Genomic DNA, 24539 nt, shown 5'->3' on the forward strand with positions numbered 1-24539 from the left:
GTAATAACAAGTAATCATTGATATAGTTAACATATTTAAAAATTGAAATGTAAACAGATTTAAATATGTAGGTATAATTTTTGAGTTGGTCTTATAAAAATAACTTGAACTTATATTTTTTTAACAAATTCTCATTGTGAGATTTTGAAGACTCAATAAATTTTGCTAAGTAATTTGGAATTAAACAGGTGTTAAAGCTTGCTATACTTTATAAAGATCTATTTCTTTCCCCCTGAGAATGATCAAATCTTCATGGAAAAAGAAAAGAAATGCCACATCAGCTTCCAATTGTCAAAATTCAGTTCTTAAAAACTGTAGTCTTTTTCCCAATGGATTTCCAGATTCAAGAACATATGGACTCTATCTTCTGAGTAAAATACTTTCATTTTCCTTTTGAATTACTTTTAAGACTTCACCCAGATATGAGAAGTGTAAAATGAAACCATAAGGTATTTAAACATCTACCTTGCTGTGATTTTACTTCTATTTCAACTTCTATCTATAGCAACCATATCTACTGTAGAAATAATGTTTTTGGTTGTAAAAAGTTCACTTTTTGCTATTTAAGGTACCCTTGTGTTTATTTTCCCCAGGAGGTGAAAATGAATGGGCTTTCTTGGTGTTAATTTCTTACTTTGTTCTTTTATTAATTTCAGTGGATTTTTGGTAGAAATTTAATTGTATTATGAATTAAACTGTTGGCTTGGGATATGTGCCATGTTTGTTATAAGTTTATCACATAATTGAAACAAATAATAAATTTCTCTTGCCTGACTACAGAAATGGTTTTAACAGACTGCATTTTTTAAGTAAAACTAGTAAGCTGAATCGGGCATAATAAAAGAAACTGAATTGGCATATTCAGTACCTATTTGAGAAAATTCGAAATGAAAATCAATTTGTTCTGAGAAAATAAACTTAAAAATTTTATTTTATTAACCACTTTCCCAAATGTTGGAGGTGTTAAGATGAATGCCATAAATCAACTCAATTCCCCCCCCTTTTTTTTTCTAGTGAAAACAGGATTGTGATAATCAAATGAATTCCTTGGAAAATTTTTGTCTTTTATTTTTTGTTAGCTTGCATTATCTTCATTTACTTGACCCCCTCCCCCCCTTCATGGCAAAATTCTTTGAGACTAGAGTTATTCACATAGTCAGGTGTAAAACTCCGCCTCCCATGATATTTGCCCCAGATTAGCATTGAAATAAATGAAGTAGTATGTGAAATGTGAACATTGAAATATATTAATCTATAAAAGTTGATTATATGTAAGTACTTTCTTACGATTATCTTCCTGTATGATTTAGAAACAAGGTTTAGATAGCAGAGAGAGAGACTATGGGGGTGAGGAATTTGTCTTGCATGTAGTTCATTTGGATTTGTCCCCAGTACCACATAGAGTTCCCCAAGCAGGAGTGACATCTGAGCACAAAGCTAGGCATACTTGTTGAGCTCTGCTGGTGTAGGGTACAAAGCCTAGCATGCACTCCAAATAAACCAGTTTATAATGTGTAAAATAAAATGAATGTGTAATTCTATGGCTTCTTATTATTATTACACCCTAATTGGCATAGGTGGAAGTTTGATCATAACCATAAGATGTTTCTTATTTCTTTTAAACATCTATGATTTTTCTTTTATGTACAACTTTTCTTCTGTCAATATTGATAATATATATATAGAATTCAGTGAGGTTCATTTTTGTTGCTGGTTTTGTTAGTTTTGGGGCCACACCCAGCTGACTCTGCTGAGGGATCACTCTTGTGATATGTGGGGGATCATATGCAGTGCTGAGGATTGAACCTAGGTCAGTCCTGTGTAAGGCAAATATCAATGGAACTCTGAAATATCAAGTGTTCTGTATTCAGCATTTAGATCATTATGAGGTTTTTATGTTTGAGGAAGTGCATATTTTTATTATGATAATTAATATAGGTAGTAGTATTGATATTTAGAGCTATTTCTATTTCCGAATTGGATTTTTTTTGTTGCTGCTTTTTGGACCATACTCAGTGGTGCTCAGAGCTTATTTCTGGCTCTTCATTCCAAGTTCACTCTTGGTGAGCTCTGAGGATCATATGGGATGCTTGGGATCAAACCTGGATCACCTGTGTGCAAGGCAAGTAACCTGTCTGCTGTGCTATTTATTGCCCCAGTTCCCCAAACTTAATTTTTTTAATGCTAGCTAAAATAACTCTAAACTATATACTAACAGCTTCAGATTAAAATCAGGAAGGCTTGATTATATTGCTTTGGTAATGACTACATTTAAATCTTTATTTAAATTTAATAAAACAACATTTATTAGAAAATGTCATACTGTGGAGGCTGCTATTTCTTTATCGTTTGCTTCTTTCCTTGTAATTTAATAAAATGTGATGCAGGCCTGAGCCTGAGCTTCTTCATGACACAACAGTGGTTTTTGGCTATGGGATTTGCCTCATACTACATTCTTATAAATTGTGTGGTTTGCCTATGTTTGGGATAAGAGATGGGAGGTCCTAGAAACATTCAGTGAATATTACTAGTTTCCAAGTTTCCACTAACTAGTGCTGGCCTTCCCTCCACAATACTTGGAGTTTCCTTTACCTTGACTTACTTATTATAAAGCATCAGAGACATGTAATGTTTTCTTCCTCTACTCCCAGAGCCATTTTGGGTGATGCAGCTACTGAAAAAGTAATTTTTTTGAAGAAGTTATTGTTGGAATGCGCTGTGATAATTTGTATGATTTATAAAAAAATAGGCTTATTTTAAATTTGTAGTTTTGTGGTACATGCTGTAGCTGTTTCCAAATGATCTCTATAGAAAAAGTGAAGTGTGAGGGAGAAAGTACTATGGATTAAGAGCCAGTGTGGCAGAGAAAAGACAGCAGGTTTCTCCAAAGAACAGAGCACAGGGCATCCCCTCATTTTAGGCTGACATGTACCACTCTCTGGAAGTTATATTTACATAGCTTGGCTTTTGCCATCTTGCCCTCAGATAGAGCTTTTGCTATGCAGATAATTGCTAAAGGGAAGAGATTTGAAATTTTGTGTTCCACTATTTCTATCTTGTTTTATTTCCCTGGAAGCTTCTCCTTTTCTAAGGAGTCCTCTCTTCTCTGGAGATTGCCTCCATTCCTGATTTTCAAATTGGGTCTAATCTCCAGGCCATTGGGACTGATGACTGAGTGGCTTCACTGGACTTTCCCAAAAAACTTAATGTCCAGGAGCACCCTATCTGCCTGTCTGTTTCAATGTTATAAGTAGCTAAACTCATAGACATATGATAGTCAATTTTAATGAACCTAATTTGAAATTCTGAATCAAAATAGGTACCAGAATAGTATTTTCAAAATTTGGGCTGGTGAAAAGTCATTGATATGAGATCTACTTTGGTTTCTTAGTATTTAAGTTGAATTGTAAGCCTTAGTTCTGCTATCTGTTAAATCTGGACTTAATTATAGATTTAGAGTTTTTATAAGAATTCAGAGAGATTACATATGAAATAGGGTGCTTAATATGTTTTATGCAATCAGTTTATGACACGATCAGAAAAAGAATTTTATTCTATTTTGTACACACATATATTCTGAATCATATAAAAATTTCTTGAGTAAAAGAGTTATTGAGTGAAAAAAAAAGACTTTAGGAAACTCTGCTATAGATGAAGGATTTCCATTTCAGCTTGATCTCCACAACTACTTGGTCATCATTTCCTGTAGTAGACCTTTTTTTTCATATTTCCTATTTGCATTTTACCTTTTATGCTGTTCTGTTGATGGAGAAAATAATGAGAGAAACACAAAATCTTCGTTTCCTTTTTCTTCAATCCTCAACTCAGTTTTTGAAATAACTGGCTTTTATATTTCTGACAAAGTAGTATATGCTGTCCCTTTCTTCCAAGGTAATTATATATTTTTTCACAAGATCATATCTCTCTGCTTTTCAAAAATACGCCTTTTGTTTTCTCCTATGACATCTTTATTCTTTTGTTTTGTTTGCTTGATTTGGGAGTCATACCTGGTGGTGCTTAGGACATACTCCTGACTCTGTGTTCAGGGATCACTCCTGATGGGGCTCTATGAATTATATGAGGTGCTAGGAATTGAGCCTTGGCCAAATGCAGGCTGAATGTAGGCATCTATACATCTCTCCAATCCCCTCTTTTTCTTTGGACTATGTCTTTTTCTTTGGAAAACATGCTTGGAGTCTGAGCTTTTCTTTTTGTTTTGTCTTGGGTTAGATAACCAGGACCTTGCTTAAGGGAAAGGGCCACACCCTCCAGTGCTGGGATTCACCAGGACTTCACTGGACAGTTGATGGGGTCAGGTATGATTATGTAACTTTAAGATTGGATCGAGGGGTCCGGAGGGATAAGGCATTTGCCTTGCACACAGCCAACACAGGATAGACCCTGGTTCGATTCCTGGCATCCCATATGGTCACACCCAAGCCTGCCAGGTGCAATTTCTGAGTGCAGATCCGGGAGTAACCCCTGAGCGGTGCTGGGTGTGACACAAAACAAAACAAAACAAAACAAAACAAAAAGATTGAATATAGGACTTCACATATACAAGACATGTGCACTACTATTTGAACCACATTACCATTACCACATTAATTACCGTTCCTGGCCCAAGTCTATTCTTTTACTTTTCCCCTTCCTATGTCCTTTCATTGTCAAAAAAACAATTTCTTTAAGCAAGTCAATCGAAACTATCCCCACCAAAGCATGAGTTTGTTACTGTCTAGTTTTGCTTTCACAACTGTGATCAGATTGCTAATGGCATCATTAGTAATCCGTGTATCTTTTAGATGCCTTCAAAGCAAATAATGGAAAACCTGACTCAAACCAAATTAAAATTGTTCTCATTAAATTGTGAAGTAGATTGTCTTGCATGATATAAAGTACAGGTACACAAATGCTTGGGGGCAGTTCTTCAGTTCCTCTGCAGGTTTAGTTGTTTGTTTGTTTAATATCTCTGAATATATCAGCTTTTTCTCTACTCTGATTTCCTCAAGGTTCTGATGAATCTGCTAGCAAGTCTATTTTCCATTGTTTCTGTTCATTAGGAAAATTACTTTTCCAAGTGCTGAATAAGAGTTTTAATTTTCAAATTGGTAAAATGTGTTTACCAGGCAAAATGTGGGGCTTAAATTTTATTGGCTTAAATTATATTTGTGGTACGAAATTAATTGACTAATTAAAGGGTTTTCCTGGGCTAGAGAGACATTAGATTTCATAAAGTGCTTCTCTTGCATAGAGACAACCTAGATTCAATCCTTGATATCCCCATACGGTCCATCAAGTCCCTCCAGTCTTGATCTCTGAGCACAACTGGGTGTGTCTCCCTCCAAAGCCAAAAATAAATCCAAATTTGCAAACACAGAAATAATGACATATATATTGAAAACTTTGATAGCCCACCCCCGATTATCTCATAGGCTTTAAGTTCAGCAAAGTGTCAGGATACAAAACCAGTAACACATATATTAGCTGCATTTCTAAGCATAAGGAGTTAGGAAACGTAGGAGTTAGGGAAACAAGCCATTAAACTAGAGGGCATCATGATAAGCGAAGTGAGAGGGGAAGAACAAATATCAGATGAACTCACTCATCTGTGGAATATAGAGAGACAAACCAGAGAACAGACAGCACGGAATGCTTGGCCTTGTAATACAAAACCAAGTATCTGGTGGCTGGGGTTTAGGAGTGGGGAAGGAGACAAGGTAACTGGGCAGGGGTCCTAGGCACTTTGGTGGTGATGGTGGTGGTGGTATATATTAGGAGTAGCTGCCTGAACTATAGTAAATAAATATTTAAAAATTAGTCAAAAAATGAAAAGAACAATTGCATTTACATATGTATTGATAAAGGATAAAATAACGTTGGTCAGCTCTCCTGAAAGAGGAGAAAAGCATCTACATTAAAACTCTGAAACAACTATTTTAAAACAATGTAGAGAAAAACAGATATTATTTATTGGAAGAATAGACATTATTAAAACAGTCAACTTACATAAAGCAACCTACAAAACAGGATTTTTCCCTTCAGAAAATAGAAGATCATTCTAAAATTTATATGAAGCCTCAGAAAACTTCTTATTGCCAAAATCATTCTAAAAAGAATAGAATAAAAATGGAAGCATCATGCCCCTGTACTTCCAGCAAGGTTACAATTTTACACCGTAACAGAAATTGGTTCAAAAATATGGAAGAATTTGAAAACTCGGATATTATACTTAAAAACAAAAGAAACATAAAAACACATAAAAGAAAACAAAAATTTCAGGGCTTGAACACCAGTAAGATATTTAAATATTTACATGAGCAAGTGTTATACATATCAGTAATATTTAAATAATATATTGATATACTTACATTGATGAAAAGGGAAATAAAAATAAAAGCAGGAAAAACTACATAAATTAAGAAACTTTTACAAGGCAAACATCTCTTAAAGCAAAATTGTATTTTAGCATTTGGGAGGTTATTTGTGCATTATCTTTCTGGCATGATGTTTTAAATATGTAAAATTATATATAATAAAGCAAGCAAATGAATCAAGAAATCTGAAAGGTACTTTCATAAAAGATATACAGGTGTCTCATGAACACATAAATACAAAAGTCAATGTCATATTTTGGGAATTTTAAATCTAAACCTTAGTAAAATATTGCTCCACACCTATGAGTATGGCCTGTAAAAAGTAAGAAATAAATGTTGTGATATGTAGAGAGGGAAATTCACTGTATCTACCACTATTAGTTCATAGTTAGCTTTGAGCACATTTGATAAAGTTGGTTTTTTTTTTTCTTTCTGGGTTTTGGGTCACACCCAGCGGCTTTCAGGGTCCACTCCTGGCTCTGTGCTCAGAAGTCACGCCTGGCAGGCTTGGGGAATCATATGGGATGCCAGGAATCAAACCAACATCTGTCCTGGGTTGGCCTCATGCAAGGCAAACATCTTACTGCTGTGCTATCTCTGCGGCACATGATAAAGTATTTTTTAAAAATAATACAGAACTTTTAAAAGGTAAACTGTCAGACTTGGCTTCCTGATTTCCTGGGTGAGGCTGCTAAGGAAGACCCCAGCGAACTTAATCTCATCAAGGCTCATCAGCAAGGTAAGCTATCTCCACCGAATAAAGTAGTGCCAGAGGAGCATAGCTGAGCATCTTCTAGACAGTGAACTCCACCATTACATGTAGGGGAAAAAAACCACACTACAAGTGAGACAATGGGGAAATAACGCAGGCCAACTTTATGCATATAGAATCAAGATGGCAGTTCTATTGACCTGAGATGAGCCAACCACTTAGTTAGCCTCTCAGATAAAGAATTTAGAAAAGGAATATGGAAAATGTTCATAGAATTCAAAGAAAGTATAGATCAAGCTGAACAGACAACATACATAGAAATCATAAAATTTCAAACTGAACAACAGGTCTGAAAATCTCAGCTGAAATGAAAACCTCAATGGAAAGATTCTCCAAAATAACAGTGTAACAGCAGCTGAGGACAGAATTAATGAGCTGGAAGATGAGCTGCAGAACAACTCTATACAACAGAAGAGATTGGAAAAAAGCCGTAAAGCAAATGGTCAGACAATGGAAAAATCATTCAAAGAATGTGAATGGATGAAAATAAAAATCTTTGATAAACTGCATAGAAACAACATAAAAATCATTGGAGTCTCAGAGACCCTGGAAGAAAATCCCCAGGAAGAATCAACAGTCAAGGACATCATTGCAGAGAAAATCCAACAGCTAAAGACTACATACAATCAAATCCTGCATGCCCGAAGAGTACCTGCTAAAAGAGACCTGAATAGAAACAAGAGATTCATATAGCAAAGTGGCATGCTACAAAATTAGCATGCAAAAGTCAATGGCCTTCTTATACACCAGTAATGATAGAGAAGAAATGGACATTAAAAAACAATCCCATTCACATTAGTTCCCCACAAACTCAGTATCTTGGGTCAACTTAACTAAAGAGGTGAAGGACCTATACAAAGAAAACTACAAAAGCCTGCTTCAACAAATAAAAGAGGACACAAGGAAATGGAGACACATACCCTGCTCATGGATTGGCAGGATTAATATAATTAAAATGGCAATACTCCCCAAAGCATTGTACAGATTTAATGCAATCCCTCTAAAGATACCCATGACATTTTTCAAAGAAGTGGATCAAACACTAGTTAAATTCATTTGGAACAAAAAACACCCAAAAATAGCTGTCCTTGGGGAAAGGAATATGGGGGGCATCACTTTTCCCAATTTTATACTGTATTACAAAGCAACAGTTATCAAAACAGTATGCTATTGGAATAAAGACAGATCCTCAGATCAGTGGAATAGACTTGAATATTCAGAGAATGACAAGATATAAAATGAACTAATCTTTGATAAAGGGGCAAGAAATCCACAATGGAGCAAGGAAAGTCTCTTCAACAATTGATGTTGGCACAACTGGTTAGCCACTTGCAAAAAGGCAAACTCAGATCCCCATATAACAACATGCACAAAGTTCAAATAGAAATGGATTAAAGACCCTGATATCAGGCCTAAAACCATAAGGTATATAGAACAACACATAAGTAAAACACTATATGACACTGAGACAAAAGGCATCTTCAAGGAGGAAATAGCACTCTCCAAACATTGGAAGCAGAGAGCAGAGGTAAACAGATGGGACTATATTAAGCTGAGAAGCTTCTGCACCTCAAAGAAAAAAGTTACTAAAAGCCAAAATAGTGTCAAAAGCCATCCAAAGAATGGGAAAAACTATTCAACCAATACCCATCAGATAAGGGGCTAATATCGAATATATACTAACTATTGACAGAACTTAATAAGAAAAAATATCTAACATCAAAAAATGGGGAGAAGAAATGAACAGACATTTCCTCAAAAAAGAAATACAAATAGCCAAAAGACACATGAAAAAATGCTCTACATCATTAATCATCAGAGAGATGCAAATCAAAATAACGATGAGGTACCATCTCACACTACAGAGACTGGCACACATCACAAAGAACAAGAACAGTCAGTGCTGGTGAGGACGTGGAGAGAAAGGAACTCTCATTCACTGATGGTGGGAATGCCTTCTAGTCCAGCCTTTATGGAAAACAATATGGAGATTCCTCAAAAATTTGGAAATTGAGCTCCAAAATGATCCAGCTATACCACTTCTAGGGATATACCCTAGGAAGACAAAAACACAATACAAAAATTCCTTCCTCACACCTATATTCATTGCAGCACTATTTACAATAGTCAGAATCTGGAAACAACCAGTATGCCCTTCAACAAATAAATGGTTAAAGAAACCGATGCATATACACAATCGAATATTATGCACCTGAGAGATGAAGTCATGAAATTTTTCTATACATAGATGTACATGAAACCTATTATGTTGAGGGAAATAAGTCAGAGGGAGAGACATAGACACAAAATAGTCTCACTCATCAACCTTTATGGAAAGCAATATGGAGATTCCTCCAAACACTGGAAATTGAGCTCCCATATGACTCAGCTATACCACTCCTAGGAATATACCCTAGGAGCATAAAAATCCAATACAAAAATCCCTTCCTTACACCTATATTCATTACAGCACTATTTACCATAGCAAGATTCTGGAAACAGCCAAGATACCCTTCAACAGATGAATGGCTAAAGAAACTGTGGTACATATACACAATGGAATATTATGCAGCTGTCAGGAGAGATGAAATCACGAAATTTTCCTATACATGGATGTACATGGAATCTATTATGCAGAGTGAAATAAGTCAGAGAGAGAGAGAAAGACGCAGAATGGTCTCATTCATCTATGGGTTTTAAGAAAAATGAAAGACATTCTTGCAATAATAACTTTCAGACACAAAAGAGAAAAGAGCTGGAAGTTACAGCTCACCTCAAGAAGCTCACCACAAACAGGGATGATTTTAGTTAGAGAAATAACTACATTTTGAACTATCCTAATAATGAGAATGTACGAGGGAAATAGAAAACCTGTCTAGAGTACAGGCAGGGGTTGGGTGGGGAGGAGGGAGATTTGGGACATTGGTGATGGGAATGTTGCACTGGTGATGGGTGGTGTTCTTTACATGACTGAAACACAAACACAATCATGTATGTAATAATGTTGTTTAAATAAAAAAATAGTCTCATTTATGAGTTTTAAGAAAAATTAAAAACATTTCTGTAATAAAGTCCAGAGACAATACAGTTAAAGGCTGGAAGAACCGGAAGAACCACCTCACAATTTTAAGCTTACCACAAAGAGTGGTGAACGCTGTTAGGGAAATTACTACACCAACAACTAGCATGACAATGTTAAAGAATGAAAGAAGTAGAATGCTCGTTGCGAATACAGGCAGGGGTGTGGGAGAAGAGGGATATTGGCGAGAATGTTGCACTAGTGAAGGACGGTATTCTGCTTATGACTGAAACTTTACTGCTAAAACAAGCTTGTAATCGTGGTGCTTTAATAAAGATTTGTTTCAAAAAAGTAAATAAATAAAAGAGACCGGAAGAAAAGCACTCCAAGAAACATCCTAGGCACAATGAAAAATCCCACAGATAGGGGTAGAATACTAAATCAGCAAGATCAAAAAGGGAAATTACATTCAAAGTAGCATCCTTAAGATTTACAGCAGACCTGTCACAAGAAATCCTCAAGGCCAGAATGCAATGGTAGGATATAGTGACAAAACTCAACAAATGAATGATTTGCCTAGAATACTGCATGCAGCCATACTCACCTTCAGGTTTGAAGGAAGTATACATAGCTTCATGGATAAAAGCAACTTTACAGACTCAAAACCAGCCTTAAAAGAAAAACTGAAAGGTCTACTTTAAGAGCAAACAGACAATAGATACACAAAACTCCTATGTAAAGATAACATGCAATCCCATGACAGTAATCTCAACGTCAATGGACTAAATGCTCCTGTTAAGAGACACATAGTGCAAAATGTGTTAAAAAAAAAACCTGAATCCAACATTCTGCTGCTTTCAAGAAATACCTCTGAATATTCAGAACAAACATATACTCAAAAATCAAAGGTTGGAAGAAAATCATCCAAGCAAACGACTCCTTTAAAGAGCTGGATTGACCATATTGGTACCTGATGACGTAAACTTTAGCCTCAGAAAAGCTATAAGGGACAAAATGGGACATTTCATACTAATTAAGGTATATATACAACTGGAAGAAATCATACTCTTAAACATATATGCACCCAATGAAGGACCAGCAAAATATTTAGTAAAATTGTTGACAAATCTGAAAGAAGACATTAATAGCAACATAATAATAGTGGCAGACTGCAACACTGTCCTGTCACCCCTTGATAGGTCAACCAAGCAGATACTCAACAAGAATATACTAGCTCTGAAAAGAAAAATGGAAGGAAGTGGATTTATATATATGTGTGTGTGTGTATATATATATATTATATACATATATACATATATATACATATATATAGCACTCCATCCCCAGAAAATTGGATACACATTCTTCTCCAATGCACATTTTCCATGATAGACCACATGCTAGCCCATAAACAATATTTCCTTAAAATTAAGAGGATAGAAATTGTAAAAAAATAACCTTCTCAGATGACAGTGCAGTGAAAGTAAAAATGAACTACAAAGGGTCACAGAAGAAAAACTTTAACACCTGGAAATTAAACAAATCCCTACTGAACAACCAGTGGGTCGGGATGAAAACTATGAGGAAATCAAAACATTCCTGGAAACAAATGCAAATGGAGTCACAAATGATCAAGATTATGGGACACAGCAAAAGTAGTATAAGAGGAAAATCTATAGCTTTGCACTGCACACATTTGGAAGGAAGAAGGGGCCTATAAAAATAGCTTAATGACTTGTCTTATAAAAATAGAATATGATCAACCAAAGGAATCAAAAATAGGTAGTTAGAAGGAAATAAAAAGGCTTAGAGCAGAAATAAATGCAGTGGAATTAAAAAATAATTCAAAGGATCAATGAAAGCAAAAATTTGTTCTTTGAGAAAATTAACAAGATTGATAATCCTCTAGCAAAACTCACAAAGAAAGGGAGAGAGAGAATCTTATTAAACAGGATTAGAAATGAACAAGGTGAGTTCATTACAGATGCTGCAGAGATTCAAAGGGTAATCAGATACTACTTTGAGAAACTATGCCATGAAACATGAGAATCTGAAAGAAATGGATAAATTCTTGGACTCTTAGAATCTTCCACAGTTAAACCAGAATGATCTAGCATATCTAAACAAACCAATCACTACTGCGGAAATTAAAATGGTAATCAAAAGTCTTCCCAAAATCAAAAGCCAAGGGCCAGATGGATTCACTAACACATTCTTTCAAACCTTTCAAGAGGAACTATTACCAATCCTTTTTAGGCTTTTTCATGAAATTGAAGAAACAGGAACACTCTCATATAGTTTTTATTCAGCTAACATTACTTTGATACCAAAACCAGACCAAGATGCTGCAAGAAACGAAAAGTACAGATCAGTATTTCTGCTGAACACAGATGCAAAGATCTCAACAAATTCTTGAGAAATATAATCCAGTGCCTCATCAGGAAGATCATACTCCATGAACAAGTAGGTTTCATTCCAGGAATGCAAAGATGGTTTAACATATGTAAATCAATCAACATAATACACCATACCAGCAAAAAGTGAAGTAAAAACCATATGATCATATCAAAAGATGCAGAGAAAGCACTTGAAAAGGTCTATCATCTATTCTTGATAAAAACTCTCATCAAGGGGCTGTAGCGGTGGCGCATCGGTAGGACATTTGTCTTGCTTGTGGCTGACATGGGAGGGATGGCAGTTCGATCCCCCAGTGTCATCCCATATAGTCCCCCAAGCCAGGAGCTATTTCTGAGCTCATCATAGCCAGGAGTAACCCATGAGCTTCACAAAACAAACAAAGAAAAAACTTCCAACAACCCTCTCATCAAGATGGGGATGGAAGATATAGTCAAGGTCATTTACCACAAGCCATTGTCAAATATTCTCAATGGAGATAAACTTGAAGCCTTTCCTCTAAAATCTGGTACAAGACAAGGCTGCCCTCTCTCACCACTCTTATTCAACATAGTGCTGGAAGTTCTTGCCATAACGATTAGGCAAGAAAAAGATGTCAAGGGTATCCAGACAGTAAAGAAAGAAGTCAAGCTCTCACTGTTTGCAGATGACAGGATACGAAATATAGAATATCCTAAAGACTTTACAAAAAAACTTCTAGAAACAATAGATTCACATAGCAAAGTGGCATGCTACAAAATTATCATGTAAAAATCAATGGCCTTCTTATACACCAATAATGAAAGAAAAGAAATGCAATTTAAAATACAGTCCCATTTATACTAGTGTCACACAAAGTCAAATATCTTGGAATCAACTTAACTAAAGAGATGAAGGACGTTTACAAAGAAAACTACAAAACCCTGCTTCAAGAAATAGAGGACAAAAGAAAATGGAGATACATATCCCACTAATGGATTTGGGAGGATTAACATCATTAAAATGTCAATACTCCCCAAAGCATTGTACAGTTTTAATGCATTCCCTCTAAGAATGCCCATGACATTCTTCAAAGAAGTGGATCAAGCACTCCTGATATTTGTGTGTAACAATAAACAGCCATGAATAGCTAGAGCAACCCTTGGGAAAAATAATATGGGAGGCATCACTCTCGCCAATTTTAAATTGTATTACAAATCTATAGTCATTAAAACATCATGGTATTGGATAAAGACTGACCCTCAGATCAGTGGAAAATGACTAAAGTACTCACAGACATACAGACATACAATCATCTAATTTTTGAATAAGGGGCAAGAAATTCAAAATGTAGCAAGAAAGGCCTCTTCAACAGTGGTTTTGGGACAACTGGTCAGCCACTTGCAAAAATTGAACTCAGATCTCCATCTAATACCCTCCACAAAGATCAAATGCAAATGGATTGAAAACCTTGATATCAGACCTGTAACTGTAAGGTATATAGAGCAACACGTAGGCAAAACACTCCATGGCATTGAGACTAAGGCATGTTCAAGGAGGAAACAGGATTCTACAAACAAGTGGAAGCAGAGATAAACAGATAGGACTATATTAAGCTGAGAAGCTTCTGCGCCTCAAAGGAAATAGTGCCAAGAATACAGAAGTCACCCACAAAATGGGAGAAACTATTCACCTAATACTCATCAGACAAGGGGCTAATATCGAAGATATACAAAGTACTGACAGAACTTAAGAAGAAAACATTTAACCTCATCAAAAATATTGGGAGAAAAAAATTAACAGATACTTTTTCAAAGAAGAACTATAAATGACCAAAAGGCACATGAAAAAATGCTTCACATCACTGATCATCAGGGAGATGTAAATTAAAACAACAATGAGGTACCATCTCACTCCACAGAGACTGGCTCACATAGCAAAGAACAATCAGTGCTGGCGAGGATGTGGAGAGAAAGGAACTCTCATTCACTGCTGGTGGGAATGCAATCTAGTCCAGCCTTTATGGAAAACAATATGGAGATTCTTCAAAAATCTGGAAATTGAGCTTCCATATGATCCAGCTATACCACTCGTAGGGATAGACGCTAGGACACAAAAACACAATACAAAAATCCCTTCCTCACACCTATATTTATTGAAGTGCTATTTACAATAGTCAGATTCTAGAAACAACCAAGATTCCCTTCAACAGATGAATGGCTAAAGAAACTGTGATACTATGCAGCTGTCAGTAGAGATGAAGTTGTGAAATTTTCCTAAACATGGATGAATATGGAAACCATTATGCTGAGTTAAATAAATCAGAAGGAGAGATAGACTCAGAATAGACTCACTCAGCTTTGGGTTTAAAGAAAAACAAAAGACAATACTGTAATAATGCCCACAGACAACAGAGATGAAGCCTGGAAGAATTGGCTCTCGATATTTTGCTCACCACAAAGAGTGGTGAGTGTAGTTAGAGAGATGACTACACTAACTACCATGATAATTATTAATGATTGAGAAAACTAGAGTTAGAATGCCTGTCTTGAATATAGGCAGGGGTAGGCAAGGAGGGACAGTGGGCATTTAGGGTGGAAATGTTGCACTGGTGAATGTGTTCTTTTTATGACTGAAACCCAACTACAAATATGTAATTATGGTGCTTAAATAAGGAAAAAAATTAAACTGTCTGACTTATCTAAGTTACTAAGGTGAAGCTTCTAACATAATTTACTTTAATATTTTTGTTTTGTTTTTGGTTTTTTTTTGGGGGGGTCACACTCAGCAGCACTCAGGGGTTACTCATGGCTCTAAGCTCAGAAATCACTCCTTGCAGAGTGTGGGGGACCATATGGGATGCCAGGACTCGAACCACTGAACTTCTACATGCAAGGCAAACACCTGACTGCTATACTATCTCTCTAGTCCTCTATTTTAATATATTTTTAATTGTCAGTTGTTAATTGTTTTAATTGTAGTGTAAATTGTTACTAGAATTTTATTTTCTCATAATGTTTACTTTCTAAAGTACTAAATAATTGGTAAATAGTCCAAGAGTGTCTAAGAAAAGCTTGGAATCATTTCTTGAATAGTAGAATTTGTTGTAAAAATTAATTTTTTGAACATATCCAAGTTAAATGCAAACTGAATATTGGTGTTTTTGTTTATTAGAAAGTTTAGTGGAGGGGCCGGAGAGATAGTATGGAGGTAAGGCATGACCCAAAAAGAAAGAAAGTTAAGTGGAATGTAGTATTGTGAATGGTGCTCATAGCTACAATAACAATTTTACAGACGTTATACATAGTGTTCCAATCAAGTAATATGAAATTCCTATGTTGAACCCCTATAAAGCAAGTCTTCTACTTTAGAAGCAGTATCCTTTGTTAGTATCCTTACTATTGAAGGTTATTTAGTTTTCTTCTTTTCATTAAGATGGCACAGAGCATACCTCACCTGCATTTGATATATAGTTGGTACTTGGTAAACAGAGTCTTCACTTCATATTCTTTCTATCTATCTGCATGAAGGCATGGTGGATTTTGGTTTGTGAAATAAGACATACTTTTATATTGTATGATACCCTATAGCACCTAAATATTATTCCAGCAAGTTATGCAGAAAGTGAAACCCATCTGGAACTTAAGCATTTTTATCTTCTGACTGGCTGACAGGACAGTTAAAATGTTTACTTCTTTTTAGAGGTTACCATTTATTTAAGTTGTTGCTAATGTGTGGCATGCATTTTTTAATCTAAAATTTGGAAATAAAAGCTAGCCAGGTAGAGGAGTTAGAAAAACAGGTGACATAAAAATTTAATAACAAAAAATGAATAATAAAATTTTCTAGTGTTTCACTTTTTTTCTAGCCAGAAGAATTTATTACTGACTTCTGTTAAGGTCATCAAAATTTATCTGGCATTGTCAAAAGAAAGTGGATAAAATTGAAAATGAAGATTTTTCTAATATAATTGCATTGTGACAGTTTTTCATCTTAAACTAGCTTTGTTTTATTGATGCTGATCCAAATTCCCTGAAAATGACAGTACAACTAGGAAGGTGATAGATTTGAACCTGTCTAACTTAGTAATTGGTGCTAGTATGTTTAGGTTATAAAATAATTAGAAGAAATATATAACTATCTGTGATTTTTGTAATTTTTACTTTAATATAATAGTATTGAGCCTCAATTTATTTTATGGGGTAGGGTGGTAGATTTGGGCCATATCCAGCAGTGCTTATAGTTTACTGCTGGCTATGCACTCAGACATCAGTCCTGATGGTCCTGGGGAACCATAGGGTCTGAGGATTGAATCTAGGTTGGCTGTGCTTTACCTGCTGTACTATTGCTCCAGCTCTAGCAAACTTCATATAAAGCTATATGAACCTAATAATGACTTTAATGAAATGAATGTTGATGTTTCTCTTTTTTGTTTATTCCATTGTGTCTATTTATGCCTGTTGTTTACCTATCTGATGCCTGAAAATATTTTCCAACAACACTGAAAAACCTATCGTGCAATTATTGTTGATAATATCTGAAGGTCCTTGTTCTTCTCCTTTGTCCCAGGATTAAACTCTGGGTAAAAAAGAAAGGAAACTACTCATTTGTCCAGAGAAGGAAGAAACTGTGCTTTAAGAAGGTGTATGCATATATATGTATAGATATATTTCGTATTTTTTGGCGTGTAAGATGACTTTTGAAATGAAAAAAAGTCAACTGAAAATCGGGGCTCATCTTACGCTGAGTATATCCTGAAAAGCGTTTCGATATGCCACTAAACGAAAATCGTCTGGATATTGCCACGAAACAAATTTTCCAACTCAATCCTGCACCAATCACTGCAAGGCTACTCAGACCGCCTCTCTTAACTCAACCAATCCATGTAGGCTTTTTATGCATGCAAATTATACAATGTTCTGTACCGAACCTACACTGTAAAAAGCCTGCTCAGATTGGCCAGAGTCAGAGAGGAAGTCTATTACAGTAAACCTTTGAACCTTTGCTTGTTGTGATTGGCTTACTGTGGTACATACAGTTGCAGCACAGGAACATTCTGTCTTAACGAATATAATCCTAAACCTATGTTTTAACTGTAAAATTAGGGGGTCGGTCATCTTATACGCAGGAAAATATGTTATATACACACATATCAATATAAATATTACTTAAGTATAGTGATCATTTATGCCTGTTTTGTTGCAGGGCTTTTTATTTTGTTTGGGGGCCACACCTGACAGTGCTTAGAGTTTATTCTTGGCTATGTGCTCAGAGATATCTCATGACAGGCTCAGAGGACTATATTGGGTATTGGAATCAAACCCATATCAGCCACAAGCAAAGTGGTATCTCGCCTGCTGTACTTTTTCTTCTTCCCCATTTTATGAAAATTTTTTGTGAATATTGCCCCCTATAGTTTGATGTAATCACTGTTTAATTGTGCTGTGTTCCATCACACATAGTGATTTGAATTTTTATATTTACATAGTTGTCTTCTCCATAAGTATAAGGACAGTACATTAATAATCTTGTATCTGGTGCTTGGACATAGCTCAGGGGCCAAGAACTCATGCTTTGCATGCAACAACCTCAATTTTGATCTCCAGTACTGCATGGTTGCCCAAGCACTTACTGCCTCTGGTCCCTGACTACTTCACCACAAAACTGGGTGTAACTTTAAAACTGTCATGTTTGCCCTTGTCTCATGGCAGAGTCTATGGCTACTATTAGGAAATATTTTAGGGTTGTGGGCTGGAGAGTTAGAGCAGGACAGTTGCACCCACCTGACTTTGCATATATATGGCTAACTCAGGTTCTATACCCAGCACCACTTGTATTCCCTGAGCATGGCCAGGAGTGAGAGATTTTCAAAATGAAAATGCCTGATCACATCAGAATACGTTGCTAATGAACTTCTACTTTCTCTTCCAATACTATTCTAAAATGTCCAGTTTTGCCTCATTTTTTAGAGAACTTTGTAACAGAGAGTATATCTTGTTAGAATTTACAGGGTTAAGTGACAAAACCTTGGTTCCTCTATACTCCCCAGTCCTCACCCCTGCCCCAGTTTTGTAACCATCTAAATGACTTTAACCTTGCTAGTAATTGTATTCAAATTATTTCAATTTGTTATGACTGTAGGAAGGCTACTTCTATGAAAATTAAAAAAAAAAAACAATCTGGCATACAGCTGTAAGGTATTATATAAAGTACTTGCTGAGGTCCAAATATTTTTATTTTATTTAGATTGTACCTAATTATTTTTAATTTTGATAAAGCACATTTCAAAGGCAGAAGGATAAAGATTACCATAAAATTTTTCTCTGTAAACACATTCTCAGTTCCTTATATTTTATTTTTGTCAAATGCTGTTGTGACTCTCTTTGTTAATGTTAATGGACACAACGTAAATATTATTTTGTTTACTTCCTTGGAGATTATTTTTTGTAGGTATTCTTTTTTAGTTACTTGATAATTTGTGATTTTACAATTATTCCCATCTTTCTCCTTTATGACACAAATTACTGCACCCATGCTTTACTAGTCACTGGTTTTGACTTCACTCTTGTCTATTGTACTAGAATCTATTGTTACCCAATTTAGTAATAATTTTGTAATAGCTTAATATATCTTACAATTTTAATTGTTATCAAGAAGATTGACACCATTTAATTTGATTCAAAATTCAGAAGGATGGATGAATGACAAATTAATAATTTACTACCTTTGCATAATACTGAGGCCTAGAATATTAGAAGGATTGATGGCAGGAAAGGTTAACAAATTTTAGCAGCTTTCATTAGCTTTACATCGTCATATGTTTGTGGTGCTGACTGAAATAGGCGTTGTAGGAGATCTCAGTCTAGGAAACTAATTACTTGTGCCGATTGCCTCTCTGATGAATAGACCCTCATTGTATCATTCCCCTGAAGACGAGAGCTGCCTGTGATTCACGACTGCATCCTGGCTGATATTTGATAATAATTTTAACAGATAAATGTAGGTAGGCAGCATGATGAAGTGCCTATCCCTGCACCACGACTATCAAAGCCATGCACGGAGCCATCTGGGTGCTGCCTTTCTCCCTCTTGCCTAAGGAGAATTTTATTGAGTAACAACAACTGTTGTTCTTTGCTTATATGTATAATCTTATTTGTTTGTAAGACATAATTCTAAACTTGTTTTTAAAATGAAGACAACAAAATTGCCCCCAAAATGGAATAAAAGAGCTTTTGAATTTTTTTCCAAAATAAAATTTCTATAGTTTTTAGATTTCATTTTGACGACATTATATCTCTTCATCTTTATGTATGATAAAATGTGCAAAGGAATTTTTGTTATTCTCATTATCTCTAGAAGGAGTGGTGGATTTCTATTGCTATGAAAAGATATAATTATTTTAGGTAATATACTATTGGCTGTTCAATAGTGATTTGAAATCACTTTTAATTGTAAAAGTATCTGTTTATGAATCTATTTCAAATTTTTAAAGGTGGCATCTTTAAAATATCAAACTTTTTCCTGTATATTTTGGGACTGTCAGTTGGTCAAGAGAGCTAGTTTGTCAAAGCTGACAGGTACAATATTATTAGCTCATGAAATTAGATCATGAATTTTTATTTTGTGTTAGTCATTTCTTGCAGAAGTTTTGATTATGAATTTTTTTTATTTTTATCATTGCAACTTTGACATTTTTATGCTGTGTATCTATTGAAAAATATATTCTTCATGGATTTTTTGTAATTGTGACTGAAAAAATTTCTTGTTCATATTTTCCATATAAAACCTTTCAGCATGCTAGTTCATGATTAGTAAAGAAGAAAGAAAAGCTCACATTATAAATTGCAATATAAAAGATCACATAATTGGAGAAATATTGTAGAAGTTCAATTGACTGAATCCTTTTTAAAAAAATACATTTCTAAAAGTATGCTTTGAATATAGTAATTATTGCACATCATATAGCATGTAGTTTTTAATTAAATATGAAAACAGACTACATAAAACAGAAATCCAATCTGATTTGCTTGAAAATAGATTGCTACTTCACTCTATAGGAATGGTTTATTTAAAAACAGTAAATGGAAAAGAAATGCATTTTCTTATGTTGTTCTAAGCCTCAGGGGCTAAATGTAATGAATATTTTAAGAGATTATTTTAATTAAATTCCTGCACATCTAAACAGAGTAATATTTTATTATCACATACATAACCATGTAACTGAGATATTCATTAAAGTTAACACTTTCTGGACCAAGAATTCATGGTATGATTTACTGACCTTGTGCAAAAAGGCACAAATTAGGAAGAAAAATGAAGGGGGACAGACTTTGATTAATATAGGTAATGCTATACCATATTTATAATAGCCTTTTCCCTATTCTGGTTTATAAATGCAGCCACAGAGAAAGGTGCCCTGCTGAGGCTGAAATGACGCTGAAATCAGAGCACATGCCACTAGAGTGTGGGGAAACTGATCACACTGTCAGCAATTCATTTCAAAATGATGTATTTAGTGCACATTCCACCTTCCAAGAAAAAAGGAAAAGGAGTTCCTTAGCCTGGAAGGTGATATTGTTATTTTCAAGGACATACCTAAGTTAAAGATTGCAGAGAGGGGACTGTGAGGTGGAGGGAGAATTAAGAGTAAGGGGTGGGGGGAAGGCAGCACAAACAAGGAGAGCTTTATGCAGAAATTCAGCGCTACCACGCTGTTTGATAATTGCTAACATATGTGGCTTCTCTGTTTCATTGTAGTCGTCCTCGTGAGTTCTGGCGCCTTGACTACTGGGAAGATGACTTGCGGCGCCGGCGACGATTTGTGCGTAACCCTCTAGGATCGACACATCCTGAAGCGACACTAAAAACAGCCGTGGAACACGGTCAGTGTGTAAAACCCTCCTTGCCAATAGCAGCAGGTACAGCACTTGGTAATGAAGAGCATAACTTCATTAATCCAAGGTATTGCGATGGGCCACTACCACATTTCAGTTATTCACCGCAGAAGGAGAAGTTGAATTTTTATAGCGTGGAGGGTCCTTTTAAATTAGGACATCAAGAAATATATATTATGGTCACACAGGTAAAACTTCAAATAGACCCTTTGTTTCAGACTAAAAGGGTAACACATCTCTCCCTTTAGTGACACAGTAGCTTTTAGTAAATTAATCCTGGATGCTGGTCTTAAATCCACACATTGCAGACAAATAGCATTCACAAATCAAATGGGTTTCTGGGTGCTATTGTATGTACATGGTTTCCACTTGCCCATGGTGTTATTAGCAGGAGATTATGAAGCAGGAGAGAAGGTAATAAATGTCCAAGTGCATAGATACTTTCGGAGCCTTGATTTGTAGATGGCCGTGATAGATAGCTCCCGGAAAGAAGAGAATAGACATCATTTTCATGTTCCTGTTCTGCATCATCTTATTATCTTGATAACAAAACATTTTGCCTGTTTTTGATCTAATGCAAATCACTGAGATTCAGTTTAAGTCAAAGTCTGATGAGCTGGAAAAACGGAAAAGGCCCTTTGGATTTAATAATGTACTTTATCATTATGGTGTTTTCTTTATTATTTTATAATTTTAGGAAGCCAATTAAGATAGATTGATTAAGTTGGATGCTATTCTGTACATTATTCTCAAATATTTTTATTTTCCAAAGCATATATTTTTTAATGTAAGAAGCATCTTTAATTTTTCTTATTCAGGATACCAGTTAACATTCAGAAACTTTATGTTAAGTGATAGTGTAGTATATAAAAATTTTTTCAATTCAACAGGGATAGTTAGAATTTAGATTAAAAGTCTGTGATCTTAGGTTCGCCTCAGTCAGGCAGCTTAACCTCTTGCACTCAGCCTTTAGAGCCATTTCTGGAAGAAAATGTCCATAATATGTCATCAGATATAACACCAAATGTGACATCAGTCCTTTAAAATAAATGATCATACAGAGAATAGTCAATAATAAAGTGATCTAAAAGCAATAATAGTCTCAGGGCCCTACATCTTCAGCTGCAGGAGGTGGAGAAGGAGAAATAAGATGTAAAATTAATTAGGCTACTTTGGCTTTTAGGGTTCTTGTACATTTTATGTTGTGCTAAAGATTTAAGTTACACATGTTATTTTCCTATCATTTTAAAAATTATTCATAGTTAATGACCTTCTTATTTAAAAAATTAGCCTTTTTTTTCCAATTTCATCCTTTCATAGTGGACTAGTTATATGCTTTTAAAATTCGAAATGTAATGTTTTTTTTTCTTACCTACAATTTAACGTCAATTGTGAATTCTAAAGTCCATAAATGACAAAGAAGAAGTGGAATTTTTTTCTTTTTATATCTGGACAAGAGGGGAAGTTAATTTTTATAAATTACAAACAAGTGAATTTTCACCCTTTTGCTGATAATTATTAGTAACTGAATTTAAAATATATTGCAGTTAATAAAAACTCAATAAAGACAATTTTTATTAAAACAATATAGTTTGCCATTTGGGGGCATTACAGGATTCTTCATTTTAAGTTCATTGTTGTTAATCTTATTCTCTTTAAGTTTCTTTTTTAGTAATGTACTTTGGGAATTAACTAAAAAGTGTATGTATTACTAATTCTGACTGTCATTTAAAATCTTTGATCCTTACATAGAAGTAATTGAATGTTTAATAATCAATTTTTATATTTTACTGCATAGTAAGTGGAGAGAGACAAAGTTAAATATTTTATGGAATTTTATTCTATTCGCAACATTACCAATCTTAGAGTTAATATTTAAAATATTAAAAAATTAGAAACAAAACTAAATATGAAATGGATATTTTTAAAGAGCTAATGTTACATATGTGTGTGTGATGCTTCATGCTCTTGCAATCAAAGACAGTTGTCAGTTAATAAATTATTATAAAGGGGTGAATTTTTAGTTAACCTTACTTTTTAAAAAACAATTAAAAAAGTAATTTTAGGTGGCCGGAGATAGCATGGAGGTAAGGTGTTTGCCTTTCATGCAGAAGGTCATCAGTTCGAATCCCGGCATCCCATATGGTCCCCCGTGCCTTCCAGGAGCAATTTCTGAGCATGGAGCACTGCTGGGTGTGACCCAAAAACCACACACACACACAAAAAAAAGGTAATTTTAGAACTCAGCACAACACTCTACCTTTGTGCTGTTTGATTTCTGCAGAACTTAATTTTTTACTACCTATGCTAATGTTTTATTTATTTATTTATTCATTTTATTTAAACACTGTGATTGCAAGGTTGTTCATAATACAGTTTTCATTTCCACATTTAAAGTTGTTCATAATTGAGTTACAGTCATACAGTGTATAACAACCATCACCAATATACATTTCCTACTACCATTGTCTCCAGTTTTCCTCTCACCATGTCCTCTCCCCTTCTTGTCACTGGGGCGTACATTTACTTCTCTCTCTAGCTCTTTCTCTCTTTTCTTTTTTTTTTTTCTTCTCACTTTAGACACTTTAGTTTGCAGTACAATTAACATTTTCCATCACCATTGTCCCCAGTTTTCCTCCACCATCTCTCCCCTGCCTGCCTTTGGGGCAGACATTTTACTTCTCAGAAAGCTTAATATTTTAAAAGTATTTTATTAAGTAATGCCTTGTAGTTCATATTCAGATTTAATTGTGTTAACTATTAAATTCTTTTAAATTTTAAATTTATTCTAAGTCGAGCGCTTAGGAAACAAGCTTGTAAATATTGAAATGACAGACTTTTGAATGGCTTCTTTGCTTCCATTTTTATTTGGAATTTTAAGTATTATGAAGAAGAATGCCAGATTTATGCCTTCTCACTTTTATTTATTAATTGATTTAGCATGACACTTTGAAAATGCAGAACCTTAAAGTATCATGAACTATGCCACCATTATCAGAGGAAGGTATCTAAATCGAAATGGTGCTAGAGATTAGTTATGTATTGTAGTAGTAATAGCCATCTTTTTTATAGATTGATTTGATTTGAAGGAAAGCCTCTGGTGTAAA

At 34.9% G+C, this 24539-nt stretch overlaps 1 protein-coding gene across 2 annotated transcripts in view; it reads left to right on the forward strand.

The window, feature by feature from the left end:
• Positions 1-24539, forward strand: part of LRBA (LPS responsive beige-like anchor protein) — a 662022-nt gene that overhangs the window by 362674 nt on the left and 274809 nt on the right. For both annotated transcript variants that reach the window (XM_049770186.1, XM_049770185.1), the window contains exon 37: positions 21296-21420. In XM_049770186.1, the coding sequence (XP_049626143.1) occupies positions 21296-21420 (125 nt within the window). The remainder of the gene's footprint in view (positions 1-21295; positions 21421-24539) is intronic.

The sequence above is a fragment of the Suncus etruscus genome, chromosome 3 (assembly GCF_024139225.1).
Source record: "Suncus etruscus isolate mSunEtr1 chromosome 3, mSunEtr1.pri.cur, whole genome shotgun sequence".
In the NCBI taxonomy this organism is placed as follows: Eukaryota; Metazoa; Chordata; class Mammalia; order Eulipotyphla; family Soricidae; genus Suncus; species Suncus etruscus.